Below are 15418 nucleotides of genomic sequence, written 5' to 3' on the forward strand. Positions count from 1 at the left end.
TATGTGTAGATTTTAACACTCGTTTGTGCTCCACATGAAATTTCTACAACGAAATTGTTTCCTATAAACGAATTCAGTTCATGGTCTTTTTATACTTCGAAATCTATCATATTTCAACTGCTTCTAGGATATTTTATTGTATAATGCAGTACCAATAATGTATGTCCATGTGACTATCAAAGTGAAGGAACAGAGAGAACACCTGTCTATTGTGCACTATAATATCTCCTGCGTATTTAGCTGATCTCTGTTAATTGGCCGGTGTGGCCGAAATTCGGCTAAGAGTTCATTCAGTTTGTTGAAACGACAAGCCGAGCTTCCATGAAGATACATCACGCCTTTTCCCTGTTCAATGGTAAGAAGAGGTAACGCCAATATTCCACCTGCTATTTTAGGTTCCATGTGGTAGCTAGAGTCCTATTGCCAGTTACCGGGCATTCCAGACTCCAGGTGAATACTGAAACCTAATATCAATTTATATTGGGGATCAAAACTGAAAAGGGTTGTATCAAACGCTCCGCAATCGAATATGCAAAGGTAAGTTTAGACAAATTCTCGCTGTAATACAGGGGCATTTTGACATTGCATTACTTATTGAAATCACATACTTATATACTTGAAAATGACACTTTACAGTAAGTAAGACTGGTTATCATAGCAATGCTCTGTCCTTAGATAAAAAAGTCTATGAATAAGGGGATTAGTAAATAAAAGAATCGCCTTCTATAGAGACTAACATAGCTGGCGAAATGGCATTAGACTTCTGCCTATGAAGAAGGATATGATCCTATATACCTTCCCTATTCTCCTTCAAAAATAATTAAAAGCATTGCCGCCCAATCACGTCCCGTTCTTTGTCTTAAAAAGTTCCAAATTTATTCCACAAAGGAATTCGCTTAAGAAAAATAACTTATTTAATCTAACTTTTTGAACATGCCAGATAAGTATCGTCTCATTAATTTTTTTTGAGTTCGAATTGATGTTGGGGATTTACATTTTTCCTTACATAATACGTAGACAGCACAATACACATAATCACGCCTTCTACCACCGAAGGGGTAGGCAGATACGCAACTGAACACCTACGTTCCGCCGTGCATATTCCATCCTATTATAGGGAACAAGTCTATCGCCATATCGGTGACAAATTCCAGACTCCGGACTGATACTGAATAGAAAAACGTAATATCACTACCTAACCCGGGGATCGAACCCAAGAACTCAGTGCTGCAGTCGTACCGTAATATATACCACCAAAGCAGTACATTTAAAACATAAAGCAAATCTTGAGCAACAACTATGCCGACTCGTTCTATTGCTTCTTCATATTAATAATAATATAATAATATCAGCCCTGTATTATATACTTGCCCACTGCTGAGCACGGGCCTCCTCTACTACTGAGAGGGATTAGGGCTTAGTCCACCACGCTGGCCTAGTGCGGATTGGTAGACTTCACACACCTTCGAAATTCCTATAGAGAACTTCTCAGATGTGTAGGTTTCCTCACGATGTTTTCCTTCACCGTTAAAGCGAACGATAAATTCACAAAGAATACACACATGATTTTTTAGAAAAGTCAGAGGTGTGTGCCCTTGGGATTTGAACCTGTGGACATTCGTCTCGGCAGTCCGTTCCACACCCAACTAGGCTATCGCCGCTTACATTACGGGCACGGCAAAGTGACCCGAGTCCACCTAATGGTAAGTGTAGTGGGGTCCAATAGAATGTCGACTGACGAGAGATGATTACCCCTTGACAGTCGACACAATTATGCCGGCCTGTTGGAAACGGATATACACAGGCTGAGGTCGGAATACGACACATGGGCTATTGGCGGATATTACCTTCTGCACGGTCACTATCCAGGCGGATACAAATATCCCACCACCAGCAGAACCATGGGCGGAACAGTTACAAATGACCTAACGCCAAAAAGGGTGTTCAAACCAATCTCGTCAACACCTGTAGCTTAACTATAGAAAATGAGGGGACAAATTGCTGCCATTTGAGTGGATGTCCGACAATTACAAGGTTTTATGGACACATCGTAAAATTCTTTCATCGTGCACTCAAACTCTGGATGGGTGGTCACTTTAGCTTTTTTATTACATAGGCCAGGATAAATCAGTCACCTTATATCAATGTTTACTGGCTATAATTGCAAAAGAAATGTTGATATGCTGCCGATCTTAAAATGGGGGTCCACGAATTTTTTTGTAGATTGTAACCGACTTAAATGTTGGCTTGACTTCACCTACCAATGTAGGTAGATCATATTTTAAGAAGCTCAGCAATGCTACATTTAAAAACTTGCATATTCTGGGGAATATGGTAGAAATTTAACTGCAGGATGTCCATCGAAACCAGCAAAATTTCGAAAGTAGTCTATGAGAAAAAAAACCTTGAAGACATCTAGATTAGACCAGCGGACCTTCTGTGTACCTCAGAAAGCCTTCTGTTATGTATTATTTAGATACCTTAATATACTGAGGTAGTACATTTTAGTCAAATCTACACATAATGTTTTAAACCAAAAAGCGGGAGTCAACACGGACAATTAAAAATTGAAATCATGGTACCTTCGACTTAGCTATTAAGGTAAGGTAAAACAGGATTGGTTGCTCTTTACTAGCACAAATTACAATTCCATCTCCCGGCCCATCCACATTCGCAGACTCCAAGCCGCGAAGTGTCCACTTGCTTTGTCAAATTATGTTCAACAAAAAGGTCAGCACGTTTTTAGTTCCCACTAGCACTCGCGAGACTACTTGAAATAGTTTAGTCAACTGTAAATTCTGAAATCGACTCTAAATTACTTTTTGTTGTCAATTCGAATTAATAGTGTTTACAAATAATATTACCCGTCCTGTATTAAATATGGCATTTGTCCGAGGCTCAGCCCACGAGAAAAAGCTTTCCGGGAAAAATATTTTTCCCGAGGTGAACGAGTTTGAACCCGCTAATCTCAGGAACTACTTAATCTTTTTTTTACTAATGGGAAACTGCATTACCCCTGGTTGCTAAAGGCTACTTTTTGTGCCGGGAAAATATTTATCAAGGAACATGAAAGAATCATTTCCCGCGTGTGGAACCATAAACAAAACAGTAGATAAAACAAAACAACTGTGTGTAAAAGTATATTCATCATAACTCATCATCATCTTCTAAAGGCTGTATGGTGAACCTGGAAGAGTGCTGCGTGCGCAACTCCTGGGGCTCCTCCACGTCGGGAATGCGGTAGGCCATGAGCGCCGCGCCGTAGTTACCAAGGCCCGTGTCCCAGAATACTATCTGAAAATATTACAAAATTAATACTAGTATGGCAGCTCAATTAATATACACCGCCATCTCGTCAACATCACTTGAACTGCGAAATGAATATCAACAATTAGGAAATAATGCCCAATAATCACACTAGATGGCGATAATCGATTCTAAGTTGCGGTAGCAGAATTTGCGCCACGTGCATTATATATACCACCTCCAATTAGGAACCGTTCGAAGGGCCGCGGCCCGTCAGACGCAACATCTGCCTGACTAGAAATCTTCCCCTTCCATAGAGGAACGCAACCATCTGTGCCTCTACAATGGCGACTACCTATACGCCACTATGCTAGAATTGTGGTGTATGCCCTTACAAATTAAAAGAATAAAGTGTTCCACAAGCACACATACTCGTTCTTGACATTGACATATTGTCATTTGAAATAGATAATGCATGTCAACCAATGCGAACAAATAAGACAAATAGCGTTTCGTTTGCGTGTAGTGTATGCAATTGCCTAATTGTGATAATTTTGAGTCTATCGCACATTCATATGAAATAGGGTTTTGCTCACGGCTTCACCTACATGAAAAATCCGTCCTGCTACAAACGTACAAAATCACTGTAACAATATATAGTAGGTACCATTTATGCGATGGCAACGCCATCTACAATTTTCTTTGCACATACACGGCAAAATTACCCAATGCACCTGATAGTGAGTGGAAATGGGTTCCAATAGTGTCGACTGACGAGACATGATTACCCCTCAACAATCGACACAATAGGGTACCGGACTCATTTTTGTTTTTTACTATTATCAAATATTTACATAATATAAATTATAACACAGAAGGAATTATTAAAATCCGGTAAAAAATCAACAAGTTACAAGTCTTTGAATTTCGGCGGAAGGGGTAATTAACAAGAAAAAGAAAAGAGACGAAATACCCACATGTGACGTCATCGGGAATTACGACGCGTGCGAAAAAAAGAGATGAAGCGATATCCCCACATCGCGCCCACTTCTGCACGTTACAATATTTTAAATATCAAATACTCGCTCATTTTGTAACCAATTTTTATGCAGTTTTCGCAGGAGTGCTTCATTTTCGTATTATTAACCATTACATACTTAGTCTGGCCATAAATACTGTTACACTTAATTATAAAAAAATATTACATTTGAATTTCGAATCTGTCATTTTTATACGATTGTTCATTGTGTTTTCTCATTTTGGCGCCAATACATTGTAAAATATTTTGCGATATTAAAATGGTGTGGGGTGATAAAGAGAACCGAATCGCTGTGATAGCATTACACAAAGTAGGTATGGAGCCAAATGCAATTTTTAAAACTCTCCATACACTTGGTATTAGTAAAATGTTTGTGTACCGGGCTATTAATAGGTACAATGAGACCTCCTCTGTTTGTGACAGAAAAAGATCTGGCCGTCCACGTAGTGTTCGTACGAAAAAGGTGGTCAAAGCAGTAAGGGAAAGAATTCGAAGAAATCCTGTCCGAAAGCAAAAGATTTTATCTCGGGAAATGAAGATAGCACCTAGAACCATGTCGCGTATTTTAAAAGATGACTTAGGACTTGCAGCCTATAAGAGACGCACTGGCCATTTCTTAACTGATAATTTAAAGAAGAATAGGGTGGTAAAATCGAAACAACTACTGAAGCGGTACGCAAAGGGAGGTCACAGAAAAATTTTGTTTACGGATGAGAAAATTTTTACAATTGAGCAACATTTTAACAAACAAAATGACCGTATTTATGCTCAAAGCTCTAAGGAAGCTTCCCAATTAGTCGACAGAGTGCAACGTGGACATTATCCGACTTCAGTGATGGTTTGGTGGGGTGTTAGCTATGAAGGAGTGACTGAGCCATATTTTTGTGAAAAAGGTATCAAAACATCGGCACAAGTGTATCAAGATACCATTCTTGAGAAGGTAGTTAAGCCCCTTAACATCACCATGTTCAATAACCAAGTATGGTCCTTCCAGCAAGACTCGGCGCCGGGTCATAAAGCTCGGTCCACGCAGTCTTGGTTGGAATCGAACGTTTCGGACTTCATCAGAGCTGAAGACTGGCCGTCGTCTAGTCCCGATCTTAATCCGCTGGATTATGATTTGTGGTCAGTTTTAGAGAGTACAGCTTGCTCTAAACGCCATGATAATTTGAGTCCCTAAAACAATCTATACGATTGGCAGTGAAGAATTTTCCCATGGAAAGAGTGCGTGCTTCTATTGATAACTGGCCTCATCGTTTAAAGGACTGTATTGCAGCCAATGGAGACCACTTCGAATAAGCTTTTTATATTTTTAATTGTTTTATATTTATGTATTAAACTGACACACTGTAAAAGTAATAAATGTTATTTGCAGTTAACAATTTTCTTTTTTCTTTATTACAATATTTATGGCAAGACTAGGTATAGAATAATGTACAAAATCAAGCTTAGGCCGGTCCCCTATTATGCCGGCCTGTTTGAACCGGATATACAGCGACTGATCCCAAAACGCGACACTTACGTGGGCTACTAAGAAATCATAAGTTAGAAGATAAACCAAACACTCACTTGTTCATCGATCAAATATCTGATATAGTATATCTCGTTTAGCTTAGTGAAGCCGATCTCCTCAGCTATTTGCTGCAATCGGGCTGTGGTAAATATACCAGACAATGCTGGCACACTGGCGCTCGCGCTCAAAGCTACGGCTGCCTTCAACATTTCCTTTGCTATACCTGAAGTAAATAAGAAAGGAATCGAAATGGAAAATCGAATGGAAAACCTTGATGTTTTGCGGTATGACTACACTGTAGTCTTAGGTTCGAAGTAGGGTGAAGTGATCAGGTTTTTAGCTCAGTTCCACCTCTTATCTCACCTGCTATTACATGGCATTTAATATAGCTTGCGAAATGGGGGTGTGATACATCTTTGCCTATTTCTAGCAAAACAAAAAAGCGTGATGCTATGTTATTAAATAAACAATTTTCGACTGAATGAGGATGATTTGATTTTTTCCCCACTAGAGAAGAACCAAATTATTAAGTCTGTAGCTCCACCATTTTGACTGATAGGGTTTTGCCTGTCTGTATGTTTGTACACGCATCACGAAAAAACTACTGCATGGAATTGAATGAATTTTCACTAATATATTTATAGAGGTCTAACTTAAAATATAGATTGCATTATGCCCAGTTAAATCTGACTGCCGAAATCATTATACAATATTGTGTAAAGGTGGTTAAAATTTACCTCGATGTCTGTACCTTCCTTTCAAAGCCACTATATACACTTTGAAATACCTCTTGACGCCCAACTTCTCGTAAATGTTCACCGGCTTCTCTATCTCGTTGTAGAACTTCATCACCGAAGTGTAGTTTGGATTGTGGGTAATTTTCACACGGCTAAATGTTCTAGAGAATGCGTCTGAAAAAAATACTGCAAAGTGAACTCTAATCCATGGTAATTGGTGTGGCGTTAGATCGAGCATCGATGGCAGAGACAATTATGCCGGCCTAATCGAAGATAAAATAAAGATTCAATTGAAAACTCAATCATTTAAAAATACTAAAATGACCATGATGCCTTATCTATACTATTATATAAAGCTGAAGAGTTTGTTTGTTTCTTTGAATGCGCTAATATCAGGAACTACAAACCCGGTTATTATTTTTTTCACTAATGGAAAACTACATTATTCCTGAGTACTATAGACCAATTTTTATCCCGGGAAAATATAAAGTGGAATTTCAAAAAAAAATCACGCGACCCTTAACTAGTTTCTTATAACAGAAGATGAAAAACAAACTGATATATCAAACATCTACCATGGCTCAGGAATACGGCGCATACTGCCCACATTAAAGTGAAATGGCAATTCAAAGATGAATCATAATGACTCGTTCTGAAGCTCTTGCTCAGTTCCTAAAGACACTGCAGTGTACTTTTATCACCCTGCATACTGCCTGCTAAGAAAAAAAAGCAGTAAAAATCACGAAAACCAAAAACATAACCGCTGATAAGTACCAGGCTAACATAAAAAAATAACATATTCTGTCCCACTGTTGGGCACGGGCTTCTACTACTAAGAGGGATTAGGCCTTACTCCACCACGCTGGCCTAGTACTGGCAGACTTTACATACCCTCAAAATTCCTATAGAGAACTTCTTAGGTATACAGGTTTCTTCACTATATTTTCCTTCACCGTTAAAGCAAGCGATAATTCACAAAGAATAAACACATCATTTTATAAATGTCCATAGTGCCCTTAGGATTTGAACCTGAATTCGTCTTGGCAATCCATTGTACACCCAACTAAGCTACCTTCCCTTATATATAAAACCAATGCATTACACCGAACTAAATCACGAAGGCGTGTTAGGAAAATTTACAATTCAGCGTAAAGTGACACAGGGAAAAAAGCGCTGAAATCGTACCACCCATAACGATTGTTCATTGTGCCTCGCTACGATACCATCAGCATCCCCTAATATAGACCTACCCATATCGACTACTGCGAATCCAATTTACGTATAAGAAACACGGTGTAGGGGAGTAAGCGACGGCGAGTTAATTATTTAATATATTTTTTTAAAGTTCAATTAAATTCATGTTATTTTTATGTATATATGTCGAACTGTTATTTTTTTTAATACAGACCCTACAGTCTATACCAATGGAAACCTGCGACCGGTATACTGGTTGCCCCGGCTTAACGACTGCAGGGCCTTGGAGGAAAGTGGCAAAGGATAGATGGGAAGGAAGTGTGGGGTAAGGATAAGGAACCATCTTAGGATGGGCGAAGGGGAGAGGGCCAGAGAATATTCGCGGTCCCTTACAGGCCGCAGTGTGAATTTTGCAACCAAGAAGTATACACATTCAACTATGTGCCAGGGCCGCGGCATAATGTCCTCCCATGCATCCTATGCATTTGGTATGGAAACCGAATTCACAATAATTGCCTCGGGGGAGAATGTCGAATTGTTTATCAACAACTATGAATTACGTCACATTTAAGAAAATAGAGAGCTATAAACTATAATATCGTGGGACAAGCAGGGAGAAGGCCTAGCTACGTGACGTTACCTGCCTTTTAATATTATGTAAATAAAAACTACGAGAACTCAGAACTATAAAAAAAATATAACTCAAATTGCAAAATATGTGACATTATTACTAATAATAGTGACATTATACCACTAAGGGTCACGCAAATACAACAATTTGGCTCCAAAAGTGAGATATCCGGAAGCCAAAATAACAACCGGCCCTTCACTGATCTATATATTTTAATTTTGTTAATGCCTTTAGTTAAATAAAAAAAAAAAAAATTATAGCCGTAAAACTTAATTCAATTGATATCATAGATGTTTGTAAGCTGTGAGTCCTAAAGTCACATCCTCTCTCGTCGACCTAACCTAAAAAATAATATCTTAAACCGCCATTTCTCCAAAACTAGACCAAACAAAGCATCCCACGGGCTGAATCGGAATTCTTTTTACAGATGCAGTAAAAATTTAGGCTCAAAGGCATTCGAGGAATCTATCCCTAATGTTACAACCGGAGGTACGCTCGCGATACAGGAATAGTCAAAACGGGCGGAAAATAGAAGCCTCTAGCTTACGGTTCGAGGTAAAAACATGTGGATTTCTTCAACGTGTTTGATCGGAATTGGTTTGTAAAATATCGAATACCGTACACGGGGTGAATGGGGACAAAATTGGAGTTACAATTCATTTATTTTTTAATTGCTTTGAATGATGACATGAACTTGCCGTTCGCCTGATGGTAAGCAATACGACCGCCCATAAACAGTAGAAACATCATCCAACACCTTAAATTACAAAGCATTGTTTAGCATTCCACTGCGGTTACCATCCTGAGACATGACATGTTAAGTCTTATGTCTAGTAGTTACACTGCTAGAATGTTCTTCAAACCGGAACACAACAGTGACTATACACTGCTGCTTGGCGGCAGAAACACACATTGCGATGTTACCTACCTAGGCGAACTCTCACATATGAGAGACTTACCGCCAGTTGTCCACCAGTATATAGGTATTTGGAATTTCCTACGCAATATATTTCCGCGAGAACTTGATAATCCAAATTTAACTTATTACGTTTACGATGGCCATGTTTGTAAACTTATTTTAAGTAGTGTAATTTTTACTATTTCCATCTCTACCTACCCTCCAATTATGAGAATGACATACGTTTCTCCTGTATCCTCAAGATGAGTACACCGACCAGTTTGTCCGTGCCCTCCTTCACAGCTGCTATGGACATTTTGTCTTTCATCCATATCCGAACGTTGTGGACGAACTCATCTGTACCCTCTTTGTCTTCTGATAGCTTTACTGATCTGTAGGTTATCTGTAAATAACACAGCATTAAGATCCTATTTCAGAATAATTAAGTACATATTATCCACAACTTAACGTATAAAGTCAGCATCTATTTCACAAGTTTCAAATCAGCGTTTTAAGGTTATATAGAGCGGACATTTGACAGATTTTTATACAAACATTTTGCGCTTACGCCATGGTTACTCAATCCACCATAAAATAGCAAACTACTCATGTAAATTACCTCATATTTTTTCCGTATCGTGATTAACACGTTTTTAAACTACATATTGGAATATATTCTGAGAATATGTTATTTTTGTATTAATATCTAAGGACGCTGTTACATCTTGTCACACGTACATTTCAAATAAGACAACGACTTATTACCAATTGGTAATTACTTTTGGAGCACAAATTAGGCCCTGATGTACGGTCTATAACTAAATATAGTTTAATTTCATTATTTCAAAGTAAATTTAATTTAACAACTACCTTTTGATAAACGACAAACGCTTTCACCATATCAGACACAAATTCCAGATTCCGGTCAGACTTTGAACAGTAAAATTGGTATCACAAACTCTAACACTTTTTATTAAAATCTGAGCCCTTCAGATCGATTCATTCCAAATAAATCCAAACCGAAATCTCAATTGGGATTGTTAGGAAAATTAAAATAATCAATTTCATTTTGATGAAGCATAAAACGAGGTTTATTAACGAAAAAAAATCAGTCATTTCAAGTATTTTTAAACGGATTTTAGGTTGTGGTCCTTTTATTAGCGGAGAGAAAGTATTGCCTTTTTTTGTGTAATCGAGCAACCCGCTCACCTGTTTGAAAGCTTGTTAAAGTCCTAAAAGCTTCGACCAGGCCGTAATTGTGACATTTAAGATTAGGTATTTCTTATAAATAAACATGATTGTAAGGTAATGGGAAGGACTCTATAGGTTTTAATTTCCTCCTGATCACAAAATTTGCGACATAAACGGTTATATCTTTTGATAGCATACACTTACAAGTTTGATCTTTTCACAGCTGATAAACATCGTACTTCCGAGTTTTTGATATGAATTTCAACTTGATAGCTACGTGTTCTTGAGAAAAAGTGTCTTGATAGACAAACGAACGAAAAGTGATTCTAGGGTGCACTTTGAATTATTCCCTCCTAGCCCAAATTCGGCCACGGCAGCCAATCTTAACGGATATCTACCAGGTACGCAGGAGATATTAAAGTTCACTCTCTGTTCCTTCACCCTTATAGTCCGGTGTGACAGCAATCCGACATGACCAGAGAGAGATCAAGCGCATGGCCAACTACTTGATAAAAAGTACTGTACGCACGCCAAGAAAGTCGCTAAATATTTTATCTCAAATCCGCTCTCACTCCTACCGTACAAAAACTAAGTGATTGTTTTCCCGAATCGTCCGAAACAGAAAATATCTTAATTAAATAAATTATTATTTCCGAACGCGATTCATCTTTCCCTTCGCCCCGTTTAATTAAACAACTCGGTACGGCACAGCCCTATTACTATGCCGTCATTTTTTCCCGTAACTCGTAGAAAATGAAATTCTTAATGATTAAAAAAATATTTGCTTTGCATTATCTTGGAAATTTGTTCTGTATTATTTCGCTGTTGTGTATTTTATTAAATGTGCAAGAAATTTTGCTAGCTTGAAGAGACATAGCCGGGCTCCGAGACTCTTAATTTAATTATGTTTTGCTATGTAATAAGCCTTTCCTACTACAATATTCACTATAATAATGTACCGCTCTATAACGCCATCTATAAAATGCCGACATAATCCAATAAAAAAATATTAATAAAAAGTAGCCCATGTGTTAATCCAAGACTTGGTTTATGTGTCAAATTTTATCCAAATAGATTCAGCTGTTTCCGAGTTTGCTATTGACAAAATATGTTACTTTTTTATATATTATTATAAATATAGCGGCGTGTAGTGGTATATATACTGCTCGTCGCGCAAATTCTGTTACCGCAATTCAGAATAGTCTTTCGCCATCTAGTGTGATTATTGGGCATTATTTCCTAATTATCAATATTCATCTCGCAGTTCCTGTGATGTTGACGAGATGGCGCTGTATACTAATTGTGCCGCCACAATAAATATGTGATCAAAATTAGAGAAACATCTAGCAATAGTAGTTTTCTGTTTTACAGTAGCCTTAAATTTCCTATAAGTTAGCATTTCCTAATGTATACTTTCTTTACTGGCGGTAGGTCTCTCATATGTGAGAGTCCGCCTGGGTAGTTACCACCGCAATGTCTATTTCTGCCGCCAAGCAGCACTGTGTAGTCATTGTTGTGTTCCGGTTTGAAGGACATTGTAGCCAGGGTAACTACTGGACATAATGAGACTTAATATCTAACGTCTCAAGATGGCGAGCGCAGTGGAATACTAAACAATACTTTGTAATTCAAGGAGTTGGATGGTGTTTCTACTGTTTATGGGCGGCCGTTTCGCTTACCATCAGGCGAACGCTAAGCTCGTCTCGTCATTCAAAAATGTACCCCTAATTATTCGCTAAAAGACTTCACCTCACCTCTTCAGGTAAATAATGTTTCTTCAACAGTCTGACAGCGTCGTCGTAGCTATTGGACTGCAGGTCTTCGAACCTGATGCCGCACGGCAGCCGTCCCCAGATCGAAGGAGCCTTGATCCTCTTCTCCAAGATCTTCATCTTCTCCACTTCAGCCTCTGCTGTTAGGGCCATGATTTACTAGAACATACATACATATTACATACTAACTTTTGCTTGAGAATCCACCTGTATGAAGAAGTGATTCCGAGATAAAAAGTAGTATATGCTCTTCCCAGGATCTCATACTATCTTCATACCAAATTTCATCGCAATCTGTTCAGCCGTGAGAGCGTAACAGACATAGTTAAGTGCTTTGGCATTTATAATATAACTGTGGATGTATGGATATGATTATAGCATCACCTCTTTTCCCTGTTCAAGTTATGTTTAGTCAATATAATAGGCTCTATTGTCTATTAAATAGAAGACGAAACTATAACCATTTAAAAATATTTTATTTTGTCTTTCGGTAGTAATTAAACATCCTACAATGCTCCAAATGTGTTGATCAAACTCTACATTGGAATGGAATAAGTGAAAATATTTACTTTATAATACCTTTGTAAACACAATATATAACATAAATATTCTAAACTGTCATATTGACGTATAACGCATTATCTTTGGTACTGAATTCCTTTTGATAGTCATTAAAATCTCGTTTGTCGAAATTGATGAATTAACACATAAAGCTTTGTACTAGAGAATTGCGAGCAATTTCTTAGCAAGCTCACCGCGAATTTGAAGCTAGTGCGCAGAAAATTCTCCGGTGCTCGACATCTTCAACATGAATAGGGCCAATATTCATTTTGAAGACTCTTGTGCGAAATATTACCTTATCTTAAAGTCTTTTCGAACTTAATCTTAAACAATTGTATGTTTAACTAATTTTTAACTAAAAAGAGGAGGAGATTATCAATTCGGCGTGAATGTTTTTTTTTATGTTTGTTACCTCAGAACTCGCTCGTTTAAGGACCGATTTGGATTTTTTTTTTTATTTGAAAGAATATATCTCCAGATTGGTCCCATAGATTTTTTTTAATTGCTTCAGTAGTTTGTTTAAATTAAACTATTTTACGAATTTTATCGCGGTTTTAATATTTTACTTTTCTCCCGACGTTTCGAAGACTTTGCTTCATGGTCACCCGTGACCAATGTCTAACTTTCGCGTAAACTTAAGAAATCATTATTCAGAAGTTTGGTTTTAAAACTAAAAAAACTAGAATAATTATGTCGTCCAAGTAAACGAAATCGCGAATTTCGCTTTCTTGTGACGTTTTAGTTATTGCGTTTTTTTGCGTTGAGTTTGGTTGAGTATTTTTTACATACTTATACATATAGCATAACACCTTTTCTCCTTGTTAGGGGTAGGCAGAGGCGTTGAGAATCCCTCCCGCCGTCAGAGGAGACGTAGGAGGCGCCGGGTGGACGACTGACCGGCCGAAGAGGGCCACCGCGGAGTTTTAGCTGGTAGGCCGTGCGTAGGTTAAGTTGTACATATGGTTAGGGACTCGGCCCGGCGATCACTCGAAGGTCACCATCAAATCCGGGCGGGCAAATCATCAACGTCGGGCCGTAAGGCACGGTTACCCCAGCATAACCGCTCAGTCGCCCCCCGCGAAGGCTGGGCGGTAGTAATAAGGTACTTTCTCCGCGAAACCAAAAAAAAAAAAATGGGGGTAGGCAGAGGCGTAACATTTCAGTCAAGTCTAATAAGTTTTTTTGTTAACCTAAACTTTTAATGAGTTTATGACTGATAATATGTCCAACTACACTTTTCTTATGGTCTCTATTAAGGCAAAGACACTTTGTTTGCGTGTTCTTATTGTATTGGATATTACTTTTAGAAAATTTACATTCGCAAGTCAGATTTCTCTTTTTGTAGTTAAAATTCCTTTCATAGAACGTAGTATTCGCTCTCTTCGAGTCGATTGAATAATGGATCCTCCCGAATCCGTCGTTTGCTTTCACTTTCGTTTTGCGCATCGCAATAATAAAACAAACAGCAACGTTTTCTCGTCGAAATCCATTCTGTCAGCATTTAGCAACTACATCTGCAGTGTGTTCGCTGCGCATTCGCAGCGAATTTGCGCCGAGTTCGTACTTCCTTGCCAGCTCCATTCCTAACTATTCTATCACTGCTTCACGATTTAGAGGAAAAGAGGTTCTCGCGTGCGCACTCGCAACGCCAAAATTTAATAAAAATACAGTCAAACTGAGAACCTCCTCCTTTTTTTGAAGTCGGTTAATAATGAACAAATGGCATAGAAATTAAACTCTTCCGTGAAAACTTCATCGAATTTAGTTGACAAATGAGGTAGTTGTTTATATTTAAAATGTCACATCGTGTCACATAAATGAGCACGTACTTCTCGCTATCTCTTTCTTACACTAGTATTGTTATGCCCGCGACGTCACGTTTTCTATATGCACTTCAATTTCGTAATTTGACTGCTACCCTTTCCAATAGATTATAAACCTTATAACTTTTATATTTATGAGTGAATTTTGAAAATTCTTTCTCTGTGTGAATTATATCGAACAAGCACGTTGTTTGTGCTTTTATAACACGTTATCTGCATAGTCCTTTACATACGAAATATAAATATCATAAGAAAATAAATGTAAATAACTATAGGTAAGTAAACTTCGACCAAGTTCGTTAAGCAATCAAAACGATTCATCAGCCACTGTAGGGTGACAATAATACTGATTTGAAAATGGACAATTCTATAATGATATTTTCGCGGCCTCACTTGTTAATGCTCTCCTGCATTAAAAATTCCACAGCGTGCTTTATGAGACAAAATAAAAGCCTATATTATATTCATCTAATACGTTATATATACGCGCCTTTTATTTGGACCTATTCAATGAATTCTCCGTTGATTTCTAACCAATACACTTTTACAAATTTTCGTACTTAATATTGTTATGATATTTATATTTCTTCTAAATAGTTTTATTTTTAACGGTCTATTTCGTGATGTTTTTAAATACTAATCGTCAAATATGTCAGTGCGACAATGCGCAAAATTTCAACCTAAAATTCTCCTTGATTTCAACTCTCATATAAATGGGAAAAAATGATTACTATATGATTCGACTGTCAAATATTGACGGATAATATTTACTTGAACATTATAAACAGGCTTTTAGACATATACCCTCACCAG

The 15418-nt window shown here is 37.8% G+C and overlaps 1 protein-coding gene across 2 annotated transcripts; it reads right to left on the bottom strand.

Moving 5' to 3' along the window:
- Positions 1-3127: 3127 nt before the first annotated feature.
- Positions 3128-12874, bottom strand: LOC115444130. 2 transcript variants are annotated; one of them, XM_030169793.2, is made up of 6 exons: positions 12801-12874; positions 12204-12380; positions 9502-9661; positions 6536-6709; positions 5855-6021; positions 3128-3294 (listed from the first exon to the last, which is right to left on the bottom strand). In XM_030169793.2, exons 2-6 carry the CDS (start codon positions 12372-12374, stop codon positions 3148-3150), a joined length of 819 nt encoding a protein of 272 aa, XP_030025653.2. In that variant the 5' UTR covers positions 12375-12380; positions 12801-12874; the 3' UTR covers positions 3128-3147. The 2 variants fall into 2 exon arrangements, with proteins under 2 accessions (XP_030025653.2, XP_030025652.2); XM_030169792.2 differs by having other exon boundaries at positions 12791-12873.
- Between the last annotated feature and the right edge of the window lie 2544 nt (positions 12875-15418).

This window comes from Manduca sexta, chromosome 5 (assembly GCF_014839805.1).
Source record: "Manduca sexta isolate Smith_Timp_Sample1 chromosome 5, JHU_Msex_v1.0, whole genome shotgun sequence".
Classification (NCBI taxonomy): domain Eukaryota; kingdom Metazoa; phylum Arthropoda; class Insecta; order Lepidoptera; family Sphingidae; genus Manduca; species Manduca sexta.